The 23,536-nt window shown below is 38.8% G+C and overlaps 1 protein-coding gene across 1 annotated transcript; it reads right to left on the bottom strand.

The window, feature by feature from the left end:
* Positions 1 to 986: 986 nt before the first annotated feature.
* Positions 987 to 23,394, bottom strand: NCF2 (neutrophil cytosolic factor 2). The gene is made up of 15 exons (XM_015813119.1): positions 23,058 to 23,394; positions 22,173 to 22,255; positions 20,005 to 20,113; positions 18,456 to 18,590; positions 16,994 to 17,101; positions 15,375 to 15,434; positions 14,151 to 14,194; positions 13,533 to 13,674; positions 9,516 to 9,578; positions 8,591 to 8,666; positions 7,577 to 7,596; positions 6,241 to 6,386; positions 6,049 to 6,157; positions 4,986 to 5,145; positions 987 to 1,881 (listed from the first exon to the last, which is right to left on the bottom strand). The coding sequence occupies exons 1-15, from the start codon at positions 23,229 to 23,231 to the stop codon at positions 1,772 to 1,774; spliced, it is 1,539 nt and encodes a 512-aa protein (XP_015668605.1). The 5' UTR covers positions 23,232 to 23,394; the 3' UTR covers positions 987 to 1,771.
* Between the last annotated feature and the right edge of the window lie 142 nt (positions 23,395 to 23,536).

The raw sequence follows: 23,536 nt of genomic DNA, 5'->3' as shown, positions 1-23,536 counted from the left end.
GCTGCAGAGCAAAGCACATCCGGAGTCCACAAGTGACACTGGAGTTGGGGAACAGCCCCAAATAGACTATATATATAAAAAAAGAAGCTGAATGAGGTAATGCTCTCTCTAGGATAGGAATTGAACTCCCTGTGCAAGCAGTGTTGCTGCTCTGGGTTATATTGCTTAAAAAAACTTTCTTTAGAAAACTTTTAAAAAAACAACCCTCAAGGATGAAGTTCTTGCCCTAGTTGTGCTTCTTTGGCTCCCTGCCCCCTCCCAAGCCAGCTTCTGCCCCCTGTCCCTTTTCCCAGGTTTGTGTATTTGAGCTGTGCACCCCAGCAGCTGCAACATTCCAGTGTTTGAACAGCCACTGATTCTTGCACTCTAGACAACCTAACCAGATTCATGATCTCACACTCTCCACAGTGCCAGAATCCCGACCCATCGGCTCCCATTTCTGCATGAGAAATCTGGTGTTTGGAATGTTCTTTTTTTGGGGGGGGGGATCTTTTAAGGCAGGGCTCCCTTCCCCCATCCACCCTTTTACACACACGCCCTGCTGTGGCTAGAACCTCAAGGGAAGAGGAACCCCCAGCAGAGGAAACTGGTTTGTGTCGTAAGCTTCTTTTGTGTTTTTGTCTGTCTGTGCGAGACCTGCAGCTGCTGAACTCAGCTTTGCCTTTAATTAAACCATGTTCTCTACAGCCAGCCTCGTGTAGTAACATTTCTTTAACCAATTATTTCTTGTTGATGAAACTCAATTGATTTCTTTGTGGCAGAGGATATCTCTACTAACAAGTAGAAGGGATTCATAGAGTAATGCATACAGCAAGTGAAGTTGAATAAGACAAAGCACAGTAAACAAGGTTGCATCTTCTACATCAAGGAAAAAAAGCTACATACAAGCTATGTTGTATTATTTCAATTACCGAGTGTGACAGAAGACTTGGCAATGTTTGAGAGACACACACACACTTAGTACTAAATGGATTTCTAGAGTTGGATAGCTAAGGTTTGGCAGACTAAACTACTACAAGTAGTAATCCTTTTATTAAGGAGTTGCTTTTTGTGTTAATAGTAGTTGAAAAAAATACACATTGTGTTTTATAGAGAAAATAACAAAACTACATCTTTTGAAGAAGTCCTGGCAAAAATCAAACACTTGAACATTGTACTGCTTTTCAACAACCTTAAATGTAATTTTATTTGAGTAAAACACTATATAGCAGTTGAGCTAATGAATGAATGAATGAATCATTATCACTTGCTAGAGATGGAATACCTTCAGATTATGCTTTTCCATCATTCTAGCTCTCATCTAAGATTTGGCGGTTCAATCTTAGATTTGCACATGTACCTTTGAAGGGTACCTTTGAAGCAGAAATTGAGGCAGCTGTAGCCTCTCCCCTTTTTTCCTCCATGGCCCCTTATTTGCTTCTGCTATGCAGTACTTAACATTATTTGCCATAACACAAGGTAGCCAAACATTTTGAGATCTGAAAAATACGTTTTTCCTATGTTTGGACATGATGACTCTATAGACAGTAAAGAACGGTGCCAGAGATGGAGACTAAAATACTGCTATTAAACATGGATCCAGTTGCAAATAGCTGCCACTTTAGGTAAGGTATAATAATAGGAAAGTTATAAATGATAAGCATTTAAGCATAATGCACAAAATAATAGCAAGGGGGGAAAAGAGCTTCAACTGGCAAGGAAAAACTTTGATATAATGAATGAGTTGCTTTGAAAAAATAATGATTTTCTCAGTTCTTTGTGGGGCTTCAACTTATTCTTCAGAGATATTGTCTAGATTTTGACTGTGGGATTCTTCAATGAATGCTTTGGGGAAAATGCCCACTTTCCCATTGCACATGCCTTCCAACCACTCTTCATTCACTGTAAGATAAAATAAGATTGAATCGTAAGCAGAAGGATGAATGGGGAAATTCAATTCAAAGATGGGTGCTTCGTGTGGAATTCTGCAAAAAAATATGTGAGAAGCCTTTGGGATTTGGTAATGTTATAAATGGCTTAGTTATGGAACTCTCAGTAATTGAACCATTAAAATTGAAAAGACCCAGGAAACTACAGACCAATCAGCCTAACATCAATACTTGGGAAGATACTGGAAAAAATAATAATAAAAAAAACAGATCTGTGAACATCTAGAAACAAAGTTATAATTAATAGCACGGGTTTGTTAAAAACGGATCATGCCAAACCAATCTTATTTCATTCTTTGATAGAGTGATTAAATTACTAGACCAGTGAAATGCTATGGGCATAGTATAGTTAGACTTCAGCAAGGCATTTGACAAAGTAGACCTACTTCTTCGTAAGCTAGAAAAATATGGGATAGACAGCATCACCACCAGATGGATTTGTAACTGGCTGACAAACTGTACTCAGTGAGTAGTTCTTAATGGTACTACCTCTACATGGCAGGAAGGAAGCAGTGGGATACCACAAGGTTCTGTCTTAGGCCCAGTACTCTCCAATATCTTCATAAATGACTTAAATGAGGGAATAGAAGGCGAACTCATCAAATTTGCAGATGACATTAATCTGGCAGGAATAGCCAACACCCCAGAAGACAAGCTCAGGATCCAAAAAGATCTTAACAGACTTGAACAATGGACCCTATCCAACAACATGAAATTTAATATGGAGAAAAGAGGTTTTACACCTAGGCAGGAAAAACCAAAGATACAAGTACAGATTAAGCTCAAAAACAATAACTGAGAGGGACCTTGGAGTCCTAGTGGACAATCACTTAAACATGAGCCAGCTGTGTGCAGAAGCAACCAAAAAAGTTAATACAATCCTTGATTGTATAAACAGGCATAGAATCAAAATCATGTGAAGTATTAGTACTGATTTATAAAGCCTTAGTAAGACCATACCTGGAATACTGCATCCAGTTTTGGTCACCACATTACAAAAAAGATGTTGAGACTTTGGAAAAAGTACAAAGAGGGCCTGGAGACAAAAACATATGAATAGAATAGAATAGAGCTGGAAGGGACTTTGGAGGTCTTCTAGTCCAGCCCCCCGCTCAAGCAGGAGAACCTACCATCTCAGACAAGTGACTGTCCAGTCTCTTCTTAAAAACCTCCAGTGATGGAGCACCCATGATTTCTGAAGGCAAGCTGTCCCACTGGTTAATTGTCCTCACTATTAGGAACTTTCTCCTTAATTGCAGGTTGCTTCTCTCTTTGATCAGTTTCCAACCATTATTTCTTGTCCTGCCTTCTTGGTGCTTTGAACACCATGAACAACAGTTGTAAGAATTGGTATGGCCAGTCTAGAGCAGAAGCCCCCAACCTTTTAGGCACCAGGGATCAGTTCTGTGGGGACAGGTTTTTCGGCAGACTGGAGGGGGCGTGGTTTCGTGTGCTGCCTGCATCCTGCGGATGGAGCTTCACTTGTTTGCACAGCCCCATTTCTGGCATGCCGCGGCCTGGTACCAGTCCACAGACCGGGGGTTGGGGACCTCTGGTCTAGAGAAAAGAAGGACGAGGGGTGACATGATAATAGTATTCCAATATTTGAGGGGCTGCCACAAAGAAAAGGGGGTCAACTTATTTTCCAAAGCACCAGAAGGCAGGACAAGAAACAATGGAAACTAATCAAGGAGAGAAGCAACCTGGAATTAAGGAGAAACTTCCTAACAGTGAGGACAGTTAACCAGTGAAACAGCTTGCCTTTAGAAGTTGTAGGTGCTTCATCACTGGTGGTTTTTAAGAAAAGACTGGACAGCCACCTGTCTGAAGTGGTATAAAGTGTCTTGCTTGAGCAGGCGGTTGGACTAGAAGACCTTCAAGGTTCCTTCCAGCTCTATTCTGATTGATTAAAATGCTGTTTGAACTTTTCTGTGAGGGAGAATATGGCTATTAAAGGATGGGAATATGTCTGCAATAGTGTTAAGGCATTAAAGCAAAAGTTGAAGTTTTTATTAAAATTACTGTCAGAAGTTAGAAGCCTAGTTTGCTACTGTTTTTGGTAAAAAAATATTAATGCATTTGTTGGTAGAGAGTGAATGCCTGCTTGACTGCAAAATAAATATGAATTGGGAAATCTGAAAAAAAAAGTAAATTCTGCAATAGAAGCATAGGGTTGTGGGATTGTAAGACTTTTAATATCAGGGCTGTGCAGTGCTTTGTATTGAAAGAAAAAAAATGATTCGGAGCACGTGAAGCTGCTTGCATTGTACATATCTGTATTTTCTTAAGCAGCTGTATCTTTCTCTGGAGTTGCACACTTGCCTAATGCAACCCAATCCTGGGAAAAGTTGTGTTTAGTTTTAGTAGTTGTAGTTGTGTACCCCAGTGTGTTCCGGGGCATCTTTTTGCTTTCCAATACAAAGTCTGAGCCCTACTCAGTATGATTTTGAGCTAAGAAGCTGTAGGCTTCGCAGTTGCCATGCTACTATCTAGACAGCCTGTCCATCCCTTTTAATAGCATGAACTTCACATTGCCAATGGTGTATGTAAGGGAGATGAAGAGCTGGTTGAAAAAGGCAACAGAAGTGAGGAAATGCAAGATGCCCAGAGCCAATATTTCAAGGCAATTAACACTGAGAAAGATAACTGGTTGGAAAATGGAGCTGTAAAGTTGGTAAGTCATGAGAAAAGAGATCAATACTACAGCACTGTATTTATTTTCCAAGAAAGAAGAACTGTGAATCTGAGCTCCAGAAAGAACTTCTGTGCAAGCTGCTAAAACATGGAAACTTTCGTCACACCAGTATGATCTACCAACACTTCATTAACACATTCCAAATGAAATTCATTGACTTTGCAAAAAAAAAAAAAGGCTGAAGTAAAAGTAAATGTGTACACTGCAGATTCCTGTAGGTGGAGCTATTTAGTTCATGTAGCTAATTACAGTATTGCTAAAATGAAAAATTGGAGTTAAGGTTTCAGATGGAGGAACTGTAGAAGGAGAAAGATAATGTCCCAAATGACTTTTAAGTTTCCATAATTTAAAATAAAATTTACCTTTGGCCAGAACAACAATCGTGTCCCCTTTCTGAAACTCCAGGTCTTCTGCCTGAGTGGCTTCGTATGTATAACGCGCAATAACTTGATTTGATTCGATCTCTGTTAGTATTTTCTGCTGTGCGTCCTCACCATTTTCCATTAAATTATCTTTGCTGATCTAATGTGAGAAAAAATACCTTTTAAGTATCTCTTGATGCTTTCATAATTAGCAGTTTGATTTTTTTTTTCAAAAAAGTGCCTTCATTATAGCTGCTTGAATTGCTATTACTTATGTACGTGCATATATTAAGCTTTTCAAAAAACGAAACACGAAATTTACCAGAAAAAAGGGAAATAATTAATTAATTAATTAATTAATTAATTAATAGAGGCCGTATTTAGCTATCTTAAATGATACAACATTCTTCCAGATGTACCTTTCATACTGGTAGGTGCTAAATATCTACTCCTATTCCTAAACATCTTACTGTCAATGCTGCTAACATCGGATGTTTTTGCATTGACAACAGAGGGAAATGTAGCCATCTTTTACCTTTTGCTTTTAGAGTTAGATGATGCTGGGAGGGGGGATGTGAACGAGAGTCCAGCTAAACATAACAACACTAAACCTAGCGTGAGAAACAAGGTTATTGTAACCAGAGCTGATAAGGAATTGGCGGCTGCAGAACTGGAGCTTCAAGCTAATTGGGGAATGTGATTTATGACTGCTAATTGAAGGAGGGAATTGTGCTTTGATACTATGTGCTCAGGGGAGGGGAATTCAGTTTTTGGCTTCGATTATGCAGTGCCGATATTATGCTACTCAAAATAAAGATTCTTTAAGGTAAACAATGCCTCAAAGTTCTTTTGAAGAGTTTCATCTGTCGGAACCACGACACTACACATTATTATTTCAGTATATCAGTAGCATTTTTCACTTTTACAGTCAAAAAGGTTTCTGTGTGGTTTAGATGCAATTTTCAGAGATTACTGATCTAAATTTTTAAAAAAAATGTTCTCAAGGAAGTATATGTGGTGCTCCCCAACATGGTATGTTGCTTTCTAAACTAGGCTATCTTACCTCATTGGTGGTACACCACAATGTCAAGCAGTTGTTCTTTGCATGGTTCCATAAGGTTGTCATTCCCTTTTCATTCAGAACCTGATCCTTGCCATCTGTTGTCTGGTAGCTAAGCAACAGAAAACTTGGTGAGGACCAAAAGGCTTCATCCCACTCAATAGGAGCGAAGTGCTGCTGAGTGATCTTGCTTACCTCAGTGTTGTGTGTTCAGGAGAGAGTTCCAGTTTCTTACACACCTTCTCTAAAAGGCTGCTGTAAGATAGGTTGGGACTCACATGCAGGGCTATTGTGAATTTGTAATGTACTTTGATGATATAAGGTGTTGGAGATGCATCAAACTGTAAGAAAAAAATACAAGAGCCTGACAAGTTCATGATTTCAGTAGCCTATTTGCATTTTTAAAGGCCATATGGAGGGGAAGCATCTGCATGAAAAATCATGCTAAAAACTCTGCTATCTCCTTCAGGCATTACAGTGGTTAAAACTGATGAAAGTAGCAGAAACGGCTGCGGTGCCGTTTAAAATTAAATGTATATAGAAGCAGCAATGCATTCTTTATTTTTGTATTTGCATGCTGCCCAATAAATATTTCTTGAATATTTACTAAAAACATCAAACTATGTATTATAATGGCGCAATACATTTCAAGTTCCAATTCAAATGACATGTTTCAAGTATGAAGTAGATGGTTTCAGAAATATTTTCGAAGTGGCATTCAAAGAACAAAGTGGCTGTCTTGCACTTAAAATAGGTCCTTTGAACTTGAAATTTTCAATTTTTTGGTACATCCTTAAATATAAGTAAGTCAAGGGTATTATGCGGCACAAAACAAAACCTGTAAACATATCTAATGCCAAAGGGAATTTTTAACAAATTTAAATATTTTAAAATGAGGCATAGATAAGAATCTGCTACTAAATTCTTGTGCAATTAAACAATAAGAATTTCTTGCTCCTAGTGGTTTTAACAGAAGAAACACTCCCCCCCCCCCCGACTTAATACATTAGGCTGCTAATTTCAAAGAGAAAACAAGATGACTTTTATTCAAGAGAATATACTTGCAAGTTTCATTTCTGAAACTAAAATGAAGTCCCTGCACAAGCACATGTTCAAACCACTAGTTACAGTATAATAGTTTCCATTTTAGCAATAGCAATAGCACTTACAGAGTCAGCACATTGCCCCCAACAATCTGGGTCCTCATTTTACCAACCTCGGAAGAATGGAAGGCTGAGTCAACCTTGAGCCCTTTAGGACCAAACTCTAGATTGTGGGCAGAGTTAGCCTGCAATACTGCATTCTAACCAGTGCACCACCAGGGCTGTAAAATTGTTTGTACTGAGTAAAGAGTTAATATTTTTATGACAGGCATAATTTGAGATGATAGCCCTGTTTATATACTTTTAAATATTTGTGTAAGATGCTGTGTCCTCGGTGGAACTAGGAAACCTATTAGCTCTTTAATTAACAGCAATTAGTATTGCTGTTTTGCCTGTCCAAAAGCTCACAATGAAAGGAAATCATATACCTTCAGTTCTCCTCTGTGACCTGCAGAAAACAAAAAAATTGTTAAATTAAAAATATTTCTTAAAAAATAGCACAGTCTTTAGACTATGCATTGCTTGATTTAAATCATGATTTGTTAAATGATTCCTATGGTCTCTTTGTAAATTGGTATTCATAAATATGGTATAACATAGAACTGGAAATTACAATACTGAAGAGAGTTTATTATCATTAATCAGAACTGCAGTTTATGCCTCTGTTAATACTTCCTTCTGTCGTGGAAAAATCCAATGGAAAAGACAAGAGACAGCAACACAAAACAATAATTCTTACTTTAAGATTCAGAGATTTATTTTGCTAATGATTTGGAACATAGCAAATGTTCCAAACATAATAACACAACGTCACTTACATTAATAACCCATTGCAATGAAGACCATATGGCATAACAGATTCCAAAAGGACAGCTATAGGCCAATGGCAAATCAATCAGGTCCAGTCCCAACCCTTTATACCCTTTCTCGTTCTAAGACTGCAGTCAGATGGTCTGCTGACTTTTGCTGACTTTCTACTGACTTCCTGCTGACTTTCTGCTGAACATAACTTTCCACATATACCCGTGTACATTGGAACCCGCATCCATCGGCTACTTTCAATTCCCTATTTCTTACTGTTCCAGTCCTTATGTTCTAAATATACACAGAGTTATCTACTTTGTAATTTCATATTGCACAAAGCTCAGCAGACTACAAATAACATGTCCTTATTGGGAAACAGCATAAAGTTCAAGTTAAAGCTTCAAATCACTTCTGTGGGGAACTATTTCAGGTTTGTTCTAGCCCTATCTTATTATATGAGAAGGGGGCTATATTTTTATCTCCCACACTTCTCATAATTTGTAAAGATGGAGAATTTAGACAGAGCAGAGAGTAAGTACCTGCTTTAACAGCCATGTGGGGAGGGAGAATAGATTTGCAGGTGGTAGCCTGAAACTATCACAAAATAGAATTATTTGCTGTATGTGGTTTTTACTCACTTGAAGGAAGGTTGGGGAAACCTGGAGCAGCAATGCTTGGTGGAGCAGGGATATCCATATCTTTGTTGTTTTCTTCCTGGAAAGAATGGAAATAGCTTGTCAGAGTTCTGAGGGTAGTATATGCAGTGATTGAACTGTTTAAGTCACAAAATATACAACACAAAACAGGTGAGGTGATCTCAGCTTGTTGGGAGTAGTAGTCCAGGTTTGGATGTATCATATACAACTCCATAAAAAAAGATACACTCCTTGAAGAGAGCATTCTCTCTGTCTGATGTGAACCTTTGCCACTTTTTTCATCTGGCTAAGTTGTCCTGAACTCCTATCTATTGGGCTTTATAGAGAGGAATTCCATGGATAAGACCCAAATTGTATTCACACCATCTCTTTAAAATGAAGGTCAACATATGACAGATTAATAGGTCCTATCAGAGGGGAGGATGCTTGAGCATTATTTTTTTCCCCAATCTTAATCTTGTATCTAAGAAATCAGAATTGCTTTATATATCTCCAGGCTACCATGAGCTAACCGGGGATGGATGGATGACAAATCAATGGGTAACTAGTTGAGTACAAAAACTTACTTGAGTACATTTTAACTCCTAATAAACCTAGAACGATTATTTTATTGATATAGTGTGTTCTCCTAAAGAAGCCCAACTGAATGAAGCAGGAAAATTAAAACATCTCTCCAAGTCATAATCTTGTGAGCAATTTAATTGTGTACTGACAGAGTAGTATTTCCCATTTCCAGGTACCATTTTACTGTTTACTATTGCTAGCTAGAAAGAGATAGTTTGGCTAAGAAGTCCTAAATAATATGCAAGGGAAGCATGGAGATACTATGCAGCTTCTTTTTTTGGTAGGCAAATCCAATCCATTTTCTTACAGTTAATTCTTACCAACAAAATCACTGAGCTCTCACCTGGAATATAGGCTGGTTCTGCAGTTCCATTGGCTGTAAGTAGTTACAAGGCACAATCCCTTTCTACACAGAAGTCAAAGCAAGAATTTTTAACATTAGATGCATCCGATTTGTATGAGAATGAAAAAAACAGTTAACCATTCTTTATTTCTAATCTCTGTATGACAGCATTTTTATTTGGCTGGTACCTTCTATTTCAGAGCCATGTCGTTCCTCTACATGAAAAACTGAAAGTTCAAAATCACAAAGCAGCTTCCTTACATTCACTTATGGGTTCCAGTTATCTATCGCTTGTGTTTGATCACTAATGTCGGAAAGAATACTGCATTTTACTACCAGCATAGGTATGATGTACAATGCGAAAAAAAACAAATTCTAATCATTTTTGATATCAACTTAGGTACAAAGAAGAAAAACCTGACTACCTTAACCTGTCAATCTTGTCTCTAGAGCAGGGGTGTCAAACTGCCAGCCCATGGGCCAGACACATCACGTGGAAGCCGCGCCCACCCCATTGCTGGCAATGGCAAAACAGTCCCGATACGTTGCACGACATCACATGATGCTGCGAGTTTGACATGTCTGCTCTAGAGGCATGTTTCCTTTGCAACTTGGAGCATAATTAGAGAAGCAAAGTTACTGCCCTAAGGAGAGTGTATAGCTTTTAGGTAAAGATAGTAACTCCAGGCCACGGGACATCCTGAATCAAAAACCAGTTCTTGAACAGAAATGTTCAGCAGCAAGGGGGAGAGGGGATCATCATGTAATATTAGATGACCTTAGGAAAGTTTTAAAGCCAGGTTGCTAAGGAATAAGTGAACTGACCTACAACAAAAGGACTATAGGTGCCGCTGCTATGAGGGCACCAGTGCAGCATTTGTGTGACTAGATGTTGAATTTCTCAGAATGGGCTTCTATAGAAATAATATATTGGTTTATTTATTTACTTATTTATGTATTAAATTTATATGGCTGCCTGTGGTACACTCAATTTTAGATCACTCACAACAAAACACATAAAACAGCAGAACAAACAATTGTACCTCCCTTACAAAAGATCACACTTCCTGCCATGGTGCTATAGCATCTCATCAACTTTACATCCACTGACTCATCTCCATCCTGGCCCATGGCTTCAGCAAAGAGACAGATCTTCATGGCCTTCCAGAAGGCTTTAAGCTACAATATTAGGCCAGAGCAGCTGTGGGGAAGGCATGATTCAGAGGAACCACTGGATGACAATATTTATGAGAAGGGCCTTGGAGCATGCCCATCTTGGCTGACCTGGTGATGGGCAAATGCCCTCAAGGAGAGGTGGTTCTTCAACTAAGCTGGCCTTCTGTCATTTATACCTTTAACCAGATTGTACCCAAAAAGAAACTAGGAGCCAGTACAGCTCATAAAACAGCAGTGTGGCATAGGAAATTGCAGGGTATCCAGAACTGAATGCGCCACTGCATTCTGGACCATTTATAGTTTCCAAGTGTTCTTCAATGGCAGCCCCATGTAGAGCACCTTGTAGTTAATCCAGTCAAGAAATAATTTAAGGTGTGAGTGACTGTGACCAAAGCCTCCAGTTCAGGAATGGGTAAAGCTGGGACACACAATGAGTTTGTGCAAAGACCTCCTTTGCCGCAGCTGGCACTTGCTCTTAGAGCAGTGTTTCTCAACCTTGACAATGTTAAGGCATGTGGACTTCAACTCCCAGAATTCCACAGCCAGCATTGCTGGCTGTGGAATTCTGGGAGTTGAAGTCCACATGCCTTAACATTGTCAAGGTTGAGAAACACTGTCTTAGAGCAAGAGCCACAAATCCCAAAAGACCCTCAAATTATATGACAATTCTGTCCGGAGTAGTACTGTCCAATCAAAGTCAAACTTACCAAACTGGGGGTGGGGAAAGGGGTGGTGGCAAACCACTCCACCTTGCTAGGGTGAGTTACATTTGGTCTTCCCTATTCAGACCCTCACAATCACCTGCTCAGCATGGAGCAGGGCTGCATAGCTCAGTATCATCCTAATACTGATGATACCATGCCCCATGCTGCCAAATGACCTCACTCAGTGGTTTCACATAGGTTTTAAATAGTGATAAGAAACCTGGGCCCTGAGGCTCCCCATACAGACCTCCTCCCCCCCCCCCCCCCCCCCCCCCCCCCCCCCCGGGCAAACACTGATTGCAAAGAAGAAGGAGAAGCACTACAAGACAGTGCCTCTAAAATTTTAAAGGGACACCATCCCTTTCCTAAACCCTTCAAAAATCGTAAGTACAAGTAATGCTGTCTTGGTACTATAATCCAGCCTGAACTACAACTGAAAAGAATATAGATAACCTGCTTTGTCCAAGGCCATCCAAAGTTGGATTCCTACCACAGTCTTCCCAAAAAAGATAAAGTTGGAGAGATAAAGATAAAGTTGGAGACTGGACAAAAGTTATCTAATGCTCTTGCAATATCATTGGATCCAAGGATAGCTTCTTGAGAATAGAGTGAAACACTACCACCTCCTTCACAGACAGACAGACACACAGATAGGCACACAGACAGAGATTTGCTTTTCCACATCTCTGTCCCCTGGCACAAATTGGAGTCTGATAGAAATTACTAATTTCCTGGGAATGAACTAAGGATTAATTAATTAATACTGTGGGAAGTCAGCCCCCCAGAGAAGGAAATATTAAAAGGGCAGAAAAAAATATATTTCCTCAAAGGATCTTAAAGAGGCAGAAAAGCATGCCCAGTTTTTCTTAATAGCCCCAAGTGTCCCTCCCCCAATCAGAAACCAGCTCTGTAGAAATGCAGATGGAGGCCCCAGCTAGAAGATCAAGAAGACAAAGACACCTAAAATCTACATACCCCACCCAAACTAAGACAGGACATAATAGGATTAACAAGAGATACCAAAGGGCACACTCAGACTCAGGTCAAAGTTCATGCCACAGGAAGCAACTCCAAACAAAAGGCTCCGGAGGGTATAAAAAACCCACTCCCCACATGTGCTCAGCCCCCCCTTTTTCCCTCTTTTTCTGCCAGAGCCATCTTTCTGTCTGGCTCTCCTCTTCAATAAACTACAACCTTCTTCCTAAAGCAGTCGCCATGTTTATTTCCAGCTTGGACTGAACCACGATGAAGACTTTTCTTTCAACAATACCATTGGCTTTAATGCCAAATTGTAAAGCAGCCTTTCCAAGCTAGTGCCTTCCATGTATTGGAATTTCCCTGATTCTAGTGACTACCAAATCTGGGCTGCAGAAATCCAAACAACTATAACATATCAGCAAAGGTTTTTCTGTATGTTTTTAATGCATCAGGTAGATAGCTGGAGGCAGATTTCTGGTGCCTAATTATTGCCAAACAGGAAAGCTAAGGCATCCATACTAATGCTGCTAATAAAAATTGGAAATCAACATATTTATAAAATACATTTTATAAACAAATAAATAAAAATAAATTTGTGGGGCACCAGGATAGGAAAGCTATTTAGCATTTTAATTACTGTAGGCATCTTCACCAAACTTCATTTTGTTTTTGTGGTGATATGAAATAGGCTCATCCTTAGCAACATGACTCTGAGCTCTTTGAGTTGAGGTATGAATGTAATAATGCTATGTATGCAATTACAGGAAATAATACAGACTGGTTAACCTACAGCTGATAATCAATTCAGTGCACTTAGAATTCAGGTCCAAAATGACACCAACTGTTAATGTAAAAGAGGTAGCTATTGTCTCTTATGGAAGTAGTTCTCAGAATTTTTTCTCTAAAAGACCCCTGTACATTTTGTTTTACTATTCAAAGCACAAAGGGCCACTTTGAAAATATTTTTGATTGGTATCATTGTCTAAACCGTACCATGTTACGAAAATTGTTTGTCCATAGTATTAGTTTCACAGTCAGATAATCTGGCCCAAGCCAAATGTCCTCGTGAGTTTTGAAAAACCCATGTCAAACAGACTCAATTGTTTCAAACACTTTCTGTAGCCCATCTGCAAATTACAGTTTTAAAGACTTTTATTACCTTTCCATTAAACACAACAGTAGCCCAGTTGTCTTTCTCCTTTTTCAAAACAAAAACAATGTTTCCAGGAACAACTTGAAGCTCTTCTGAAGTTTCAGGACTAAATTCATACAAAACTCTGTGAGGTTCTCCTTGCAGTGCCCTACATAAGTAAGCAATAGTATACGGTATTAGTTCATCCACTGATTCCTTTTCTCTATATTCCAATTTCCCAGGGGGAAAAAAATCAACCAAAAGAATACAAATAGGAATCGGTCATCCACAGCATTTCATTCAGTGCGTAATATTTCCACTAATGTCTAATGCTTAAAATGCAAAGATGGTAGCATTATGAGGAAAAGGCCTCAAGTAGATCATTCTGCATTTTACAATGTCTGCACATTTATGTGTTTGGAATGTTTTTTGTTTGTTTGTTTGTGTCATTTAGAAAATGATGTTCCTGCCTATTATAACAAACTTTCATCTTACATTAATTAGTTATAGCTAATGATATATAAAATGTTGTGCATCTACATGAATTCTGAATTTATTGTAACTACTCTTTATGTAGTCTTGGGAGAGATTGGCTGAGGGAATAACTGATGGATGTCTGAATTCTCCGGACTTTATTGATCTTACCTGAGGACTTCTGGTGTTTTAGGTCTGGGAGGTGGATCTGATGTCTGTAAGCATAGCATACATATTAGCTTATTCCTATCCATCAGTAGTAAGCCTTCAATCATTTCTAATAGAAAGCCTGAGTTCACTTAGACTGAAAAGGAAGTAGTATTTTTTTTTCCCCGTCCGACATCCTATCTAGGAAGCAAATTGGTAACGGTTTTTGTTTTTCAAGTATAGGGAAAAGTTAACCCATATTTAAAAAGGCAAGATTCCCCTGGCAGTCATGTCTAATTCTAGGGGGCAATGCTCATCTCTGTTTCCTAGCCAAGGGAGCCAAAATTGTCCGAAAATGCTTTCATGGCCATGTGGCCGGCATCACTATACACCAAGGTGCATGGAATATGTTACCTTCCCATTGAAGTGGTACCTATTTATCTACTTGCATTTGCCATGCTTTTGAACAGCTAGATTGGCAGGAGTTGGAGCAAAAACGGGAGCTCAACCTGTCATGTGGTGCTTGGGTCTCAAACTGCCAACTTTTCAGTCAAAAAGCTCAGCATGCTAACCCCCAGGTCACTGCACCCCCTTAACTCATATTTAGCTCCTAAAATAGAAAACTACAGGAAAAGGTTTCTAGTCTCCCAGCTCCCTTAAAAAAAACCACTCCTCCATATAAAAATCAATTTCTTGGGCAATTAAATATGATAGTAAGGATATCCTTGTTACCAAACAGTTTATTTTAATCTTCCATCTTATTGATAAGAAACACTTAAGAGTATTTCTCTTGTCTCCTACACAGGATGAAATACCCTGTGCCCTGCATTGCTTACAAGTTTTGAAACTTCTTGTGTTCTACTGAAAATGAAAATAATTATTCAGTTTAATTAAATGGAATTTTATATGGCTAAAATGAAAAGCTCATAGTGTTAATTATTCCAAATGATGCCGTCATAATCAGGATTCTAGAGGACCCACCCTAAACCTCACTTCTTTAAAATAGGAGGCATCTTGATAAGTGACTTATCACTTCAATTTACTTCATCTTGTGAAATAAGTTAAATTTTCAGCAGTTGGATGGAATAGCAGATAAGACTTTGAAAGCGTGATGGCCAGAACAGCAAATGGAGGCAGATCATATTCTGAGAATATGTCTACAAATGGAGCCCAAGGAGGAAACTAAATCATGATTCATGATCAAAGCAGGAGAACATGGGACTAAGCAAGATAGTGATTCTGTCTTACCTGGGGCTGAAGAGGAGCAAAACCCGAAAAGTCATCATTGTCTATCACAGATGCCACAACCTAGAATGGGAAGAAAGGCTTGTTTTTAATCTAATTTTATTCACTGCAAAAAGTCAAAACTTTAAGCATTCTAACGCTGTTATTTCCCCATCCTGCCCAACTGACCATCCAAATAGTAAAACAATAGTGTGAGATAAATGATAGTTATTTGCATTTGAACATAGTCACCTGTTCTGTGCCTCTTCTTTTGATCTTTGAAAATAAGCTGAATTAAGTGACGCATTCTCTGTTTCAGCAATGATGAAGAATAAACCTGTATTTCTTAAATAACTCTATTCTTAATGCTGGGAAATCCTAAACAATCTTGCAAGAAAGTATTGAAGTATTGAAATGAAATGCATTTTTTTAAAGACCTGTTCAAAGCATGTTTAAGAGTATCAAGAACAGTTAGTTTCAAAATGAACAACAATTTGATGCAGACTAGGGGCCCTGCCATGGGAAAAATAGAATTTGCTCATGATGTTAAAGGTATTCATGGTGTAACTCACTGTGACTTCCTTCAGCTGAGACTTCCTTCTAGAGCCCCCACCATCACTAAAAGTTTTCTCGGTGTTGTGGGCTCTGGGTACTGGCTTAGAATATGATGGGTATAATTATAAAAGAAGCTCCTATGTATGAATGGAGGGACAATGAAGGATTGATTCCATAGTATACTAGTGGGAAATTAAATGCAATACTCCAGATGGATTTAATACCTACTGTATCAGAATTAATTGCAAGAATAGTTTCAGATTCTTGAAAATTGATGATGATCTTATGTTGAGTACAAAATTAGAAAAATGATAAATTTTCATTTATCTTTTTCATTTTTATTATTATTTTTGCTTATCCATTAATAAATGGATGATGGAACTTTTGCTTGTCTGCAAAAGTTAAGGCCTCCCTGATAAAATGGTATGTTTCAATGAACTCTTCAATAAACAAATTAATACATCTTTCAAATGGCATAGAGTTAAACATAGCATCTTTTTCTAAATGTCTCTAAATTTGAATGTATGGTTACTATTGATATTCAATGAGTTACAGAGTCAAAATAAAAATAATTGCATATGAAAATGGCATATGCATTTTTTCACTTAGGGAATTGTAGAAAAATATAATTTGGTCAGGGTACCATATAAATGTAATAGCAACTCTTGTCTGCAAGTGTTTGTCATTCCTTTTAGTTAGCTTTTGTGTGTACACTTTAAATTATGTACTTTATCTGCAGTCCTAATCTTTACCCTAACCATGAAAGGAAATTATCATTAACTCCAGGCACATCCTCTTTCCATTGAATTCTTCAAGTGGAGCTCTAATCTGTTTGCTTTATGTATTTATTTATAAACATTAATATCAGTTGTTGACCAGCAGATGAGAATGATAATCTCTGTGCTACACGAAGTATCACTTTCTGCTTACTAGAGTTAAAAATGTTAGTGGTACAATAGCAATTGAGAATAGTGATTTCCAATCAGCTGGCAGAACTATTATAATATGACCTGAATAGCCTTTCTAGAAATATACCAGGAACAAAATTATCTGAATAATTCCATATTTGTGACAGGTTAAATTCATACCGTGGCTTTCCCTAAATAATCTTTCTTCTCCAGCTGTGCCACATGCTTTTCGTTTGGCCGAAATAACTTTCCTTCAGGGATCACTATGGGTTCAAACAATCTTTGCTTCTGCACATATCAAAAACAGAAATAAATAAAAAAATCAGCCTGTTTCCCTGACTCAATAAGTGAAAACATAGCTTCTTCCAACATCATTTATTCCATGCTTTTTATAATAAATCAGGCGAAGAGAGTCTGCAGTGCACCATCTAAATTTCATGATGAGATGGCAGAGACAGAAGTGGAGAGAAGGCCAGAGAATCCAGCAAGGCAGCAGATTTTGTCCAGATCTGCCAACCAGTACTTCTGATCCCTCCACCATCACTAACGGTAGGGAGCAGGAAGGGTAAAAAGTTAAAATAATGATTGCAGCAGCATGATCAAATCCCTGCTTTTGTATTGCATCAATGTTGCTTACATGTACAAAAGATCAGAGTTTTAATTATGTTGCCATGGCCACCATCTTGCTTTTTTTAAAAATTCCCCCTGCAGAGACTACTGTCATTAGTACACACCCTTGGCAGGTTACTCCTGATAGAATGTGATTTCCCACAAAAAAATAATTCTGTCATCTTGCTCTAAATTCTTAATTTAGAACCTCATAACAGGCTGCTCCTCAACCTCTTCCTCCTCCTCCTCCTCCTCCTCCTCCTTCTCTCTCTCTCTCTCTCTCTCTCTCTCACTCTCTCTCACACACACACATACACACACACAGAGCAGGAAAAAGAGAGAGCATTTTTTGTACTCAGATAGCTCACATCCATATTTAATGTAATTACAGAATCCCAGAATAGAGAGAGATTGTAAATAGATACAGTGATGTGTTCAGAACATGAGAAAGATCCACCACCTGGACATTAAGCATTCAAATATTTTTAATGTTTTATATTAAACATCTGGCCATCTAGACATTTTTGTCTTTTAAGTTAAAAGAACACCTTCTTTACCCTTAGTAACAAAGACTCCTAATTAGACTGTGGAGTAAATAGGGTTCTAAATCCCGCTTTCTCTTGCAGTAAGCTTGACAGTATTGAATTCTATCAACCAAAGGAAGTGGAACTGAAGTCTCCTAGTGCACACTAAAGATTGCATGGCAAAGAGAATACCTAAATCCACCCTTGGCTGCTTAACTCTTGATAGGACTCTTTATTGGGTTCTCCAGAGCAAAAAGTTGGAGTCAAAGCAAGAGAATGTTTCATTTATTACATGGTTTATCCCAGCTGCTTCTCCTCAGTGCCAAGTTTTGAAGAGACAATTCTCATCCTTTGTTAGAGTTTTAATCCTCCATGCAGGTAAGTCACATACATCTGTAATAAAGACCCCCTTCAGGCTGATACCAGATTTGCAACTATGAGGGCAGCAGCCAACATGCATAACAGTATTCAAGGGGTGGAATTCATGCTCCGTTTCTACATTTTCTTACCAAGATGGATTCCATAGCCTTATCTATCTTGTTGTGCCTGGAGCCCATCCTCTGTTTTATTGCTCTTGACAAATGCTCCTCAGCTTTTTTCCAGTCTTCCAGCTTAGCGTAGGCAAGAGCGGTATTGTATAACAGCTGCAAGTAAAGAGTATGGATGTCAGAAATATGCCTAAACTTAATTCTAATTATTTAGAAATCTTGTGGATTTTGAGTACCAGGATAAGGTAAGCCTTTCCCAACCTGATGCCTTCCACAGGCACTGGGTTACAGGGCAGGCCTTGAATTCTGGGAATTTTAGTCTAATACCAAATGAAGGAAAACTGAACTGCATTGTTCTTCCAATCTTGTTTAAATAGATGTTCTTCTGTTCATCTTTGCCCCAATGTGCAGTCCTTCTTGTGAGGTTCTTTCAGATCTTTCCCATGGCTCTTCTCTTTCTAGACATTTTTCTCCCTCCATCTTTCTGAAAGGCACTTGATATCATTTATCCGGATGATAGATTTTGTAAGCTGACCAGAGTCACCAATGTGTGAGTTGGGAGGCTATATAAATTTGTTTAATAAATAAAATAAATAATAAATAGATAGTGCAGATCTGCAGCAAACAGGCCTGCTTCCAAACCCCCTCAAACTCAATGCTGATTGTGGGTTCAGCTTTAGCTTACGTACTTCAGAGAATTGTTGTAAAAGCAAATTTTATTTATCTAACGTACGGCATCCTCAGAGATCAAGCAATCACTGATAACAAATATAAATTTAAATGAAGCATCAAGTAGCAGCGCTTACCAGTTGCAACAGTAAGAGCAAATGGGGCAATTTTATATGTCACTTTGAGTTCACTGAAAGTATCAATTAGAATAGAGCTGGAAGGGACTTTGGAGGTCTTCTATGATGAACGTCAAATATGAAAAGGAACCATAAATACAGTAAGGATTGAAAAGTGCAGTTAAAGCATATGGGACGTTTGCAGAATGTCCAGTTATACCTCTTTGAAAATGTTCTCTGCCCACCTGATTTTTAGGTTTTTTTAACATGACCTTGGCATGCTGAAAAGCAAATTGTGAACTAGTGGTTGCCTCTCTACCAGACTGCTTCTGCCCTTCTTCCACCTCCTTCTGATACTAAAAACATGCTTAGACAGAAGGAGATAGTGGGTGGTTTCCAGTTTTCCTTGGAAGTTTGGCTCCAGCTCAGGAAAAAAAAGAAACCTGAGGTAAAATTCTGGAGGGGTTGAAATGGCAGTCCTGAGATAAGACCCCACTCATTCCTTACTATTTTGCTATATATCAAATGGAGATTTTGGGCAACCATTTTATGAATAAGCAAGTTCTCTCCTCTTGCACTCATTTAATGGGAATACATAAGTATGTCCTCAAAAATCCAAATCAGTCTAATAGTTCCCCAAAACATGTTTTCTCCCTGGTATAACAGAGTATTATGCATTGAACGGAACCCCTGTCCAATATTCCATTTCTGAAAGAGTAACCTTGAATTTAAACGTCAATGTTCAACCTCTCGCTAGTGGGCTGCGATTTCCAATAAAGACTTACCTCACAAGCAAGCAACTTAAACTGCAGGCCTAGAATCTTGTAATCTATAAGGTCATTCCCCCGTAGTTGAGCCAAGGCCTCTTGTAAGTCAGTAATAGCTAATTCATAACTGAAAGCCAAAAAAGGGAACGGTTAATATGTGATCGTGGAATAAGGGAAATGTGAAAATGCCAGCTTTCCTCAAGCTGATGCCCTCTGGGTAGACATGTTGGCTGGGCATTACAGGCATAATAAACTAACTTATCTAAGAAGTAGCAGGGTAGGGAAAGACCAAGAGCTGGATTGGCAATCCTATCAGCCCCCAAAGTTCAACCGGGAAATAAATTTCACAGGAAGACTAAAAACTATTTTTTTTTAGATTGGCTATAATAACATCACCTTACATATCTGATTGTGCTGTACTTCTACTTACAGTTCAGTGAATTAGGGAGTTATCTCCCGGAGTCACTTTCAAATGCTATCTCATTCTGGATTTATGCAATGGATCCTGCATATTTCCACCCAGATTATCTTCCTTACTCCTTACAAGTCCCCTGATGAGCCTCCATTTATTCACAAGAGTCTACAGAACATTGATTTCTCCTAATAGCATCCCAACATTGATTCCTTTTTATTAGCAAGCTTCTCAGATTAAAAGGAGAAATGCTAAGCATTTTTAACAAGATAATTTTACAGGATGGGAGCTTGTGGTTTATCAATGTTATTTTAAAAAACAGCAACTAAATCTGCATGCTGCTGGATACTAAATGCTACTAAATTTGATCAAAGAAGCTTTATTATTTGGGTTCAATATTACCCTATTTACAGGGCATGGATTTATATTGTTTTACACTGGTGTAATTGTGTGTGTGTATACACATATGCACACAATTACACCATTGTAAAACAATACAAATTTCATGTCTTGTAAATATGGTCATATATTTACATAGATGTGAAAAGAACTGATTAGAGAACAGATTCTATTTGGGTATCTCTGTTTTGGGGATTGTAGCAGGCATCTTTAAGGACAGACCAAGGCCCTACCCAATTTTTTTCCCCTGCCAGAGGAAAAGTAGCATCTTTCAGGGATCTGTCCTGTAGTCCTTGAGCTTGCCTGCTGCTTTCACTCACAAAAGGTGGAAGCTGGTAATCAAGGGTGACCAGAGATTCAACTGTCTGTGTGGCTAGCGTGGGAGGAAATTGCTGACTTGGCATTTTCTCTCAGGAAACAAAATATGTTCAGCTGATCCTGCTCAAGCCACCCACAGAAAGCAGCAACATTACTAGAACTACAGTATTTGCAGGAAGGGGTTACAGCTAAACCTCATGGAAATAAGGATCTTTATCCTCCTTCTGGGCATCTGAGAAACCAAATATTGGATGAAGATGGGCCTTGGTTAGAACCAGCAGGATTTTTAAATGATCTTATTTTAAAAAAAACACAACACATTTTTACTTCCCACAAATAGGAAGGTAAGTTGGATGTGTCTAAGCCAGATTTCAACTCCCAGAATTCCCCAACCAGCATGCAGTTGAAGTCCACAGTGAGAAACTCAGGTCTAATTAATATCTATCAATGTATCTGCTGATTGGATTTATTGTAACCAAATTAATAAACAAATGCATTTCTTCTTCTTTGTACCTTTGTTTTTATCTCTTGCATTCTTCCCTTGTGAATTTCTAGGTCGGGGTGTCAAACTATCGGTCCGCAGGCCGGACGCGTCATGAAGAAACCATGCCCACCCCATTGCCGGCAATGGTGAAAAAGCTCTCATACGCTGCGCAACGTCACGTGATGTCGCGAGTTTGACATGTCTGTTCTAGATCCTCCAACTGTTAGGTCTTAAACTTTTAGGTCTTAAACTTTTAGGTCTTAAACTTTAGGTTTTAAACTTTTCATGTGTAATTTTTTCACTAATGGCATATGACTAAGAGCTATGTGATTATCATCGCTGTTATTATAATTAGGAACAGAAGGGGAAATTCCATTGTCTACTTTTCTTTTTACTGGTATATAATTCTAAGAACTTTTCATTTTTAAACTAAAAATGAATTTGTATGCCCAAGTCACACAAAGATTGGCCAAGCAGAAAATGGCAGAACTGGTTACTGTAACAAATCAGTGTAATAACAAATCAGTGTAATAACTCATGCTTTCTGGAAAATATTATAATGTTCTAGCTCACTTTTCCATTTGGTAAGCCACAGCTCCTCGCTGAAAATAGGCCACCGCTAAGTGCTTGTCATGGTCTGTGCTTCTGATAAAGGCCTGGAGGAAACAGACATAATACACAGACATAATTGCTGTCATGTAAGTGCATCCATAACATCTACTACAGGGGTCCCCAAACCCCAGGCCATGGCCCAATACTGGGCCGTAAGCTGTTCAAAACTGGGCCACCTGAAGTGGCTGGCATATGCGCATCCCCCCCTGTGCAAGCAGTGGGCAAGTGTGTGTGTGCATGCACTCCATCTGAGTGAGCAGCAGGAGTACAAGTCCACCACTTCTTGCAAATGGAGCTACGCACATGTGCGCTTGCTCACCACTTGCGCTAAACTATCCCCTCTCCCCTCCACCCCACACTGGTCCACAAAGCCAGAAAGGTTGGGGAACTCTGATCTACTTAGCTTATGATTCCTAGGTTGCAAGTTTATGATCAACATACAATATCTATGAGTCTTGCCATATATTTAGTTCAGGACTGTGCCACACAATGTATAAATTCTTCATCTTGAATCCTCTTATACTTGGTAGACACCTGACAGTTCTTAATATTTGGCTGCCAAATTATTATTTTACGAGTCTGGTTATGTTTTTTTAAGCGACCAGTTATGCAACCAGTATTAGGAGTGGCAAAGTTAATATTTTCCAGCTTCTGGAAGACAATATTCACAAATTTCTGAGTTTCCTTTTTGTTCCCCTCTCTCTTAGATTACCAAACTTCATCCAGCATCCACTAGAAGAGGGACAGTAATTTTTGGAAACAGAAGTTGGTATTTTTATCTGATAGGTGATCAGGAGTGCTTTGTTCAGCCACTGCCAATGACAATTTTAAAATCCGGCCACTCACCTTTTGTGCCTCTTCCAAATTCTTCATGATCAGGTGGATGCAGCCAATGTTAAAGCAGATTTTGGAAGAAGGATTCTGAACAGACATGAAGGCTTCAAGGGCTGCCGCCCAGTCCTTGCGATCGGCAGCCAATACGCCTTCGCTCCAAAGCCGGATAGTCTCTACAAGTGACATGGTAAAACCAAAATCCTTAGGCGATTCAGGAGCAGCCTTGGGTTTATCACGCTTCTCCCCTTCACTCCTCACTTGTTCAGTCTTTTTCTGATTCAGCCGGAACAGCCTCTTTGCTTCCAGTTTTGATATTTTTTCAGAAAGCTTTGCATGTCGCAAACATATCAGGAAGTGTCTTCAGTCCTCACTGAAGCAGCAACTGCAGCAGACCAGCTCTCAGGGGGAAGTAAAATCACCGAAACTGACTCAAATGAAACTGCTTTCTAAACAGAGGATTCTTTGTCTAATTGTTTCAAGCAAGCTACTAT

Source organism: Protobothrops mucrosquamatus, unplaced genomic scaffold, assembly GCF_001527695.2.
Source record: "Protobothrops mucrosquamatus isolate PMUCROS unplaced genomic scaffold, P.Mucros_1.0 scaffold140, whole genome shotgun sequence".
In the NCBI taxonomy this organism is placed as follows: domain Eukaryota; kingdom Metazoa; phylum Chordata; class Lepidosauria; order Squamata; family Viperidae; genus Protobothrops; species Protobothrops mucrosquamatus.
This window is presented reverse-complemented; position numbering and strand designations above follow the sequence as displayed.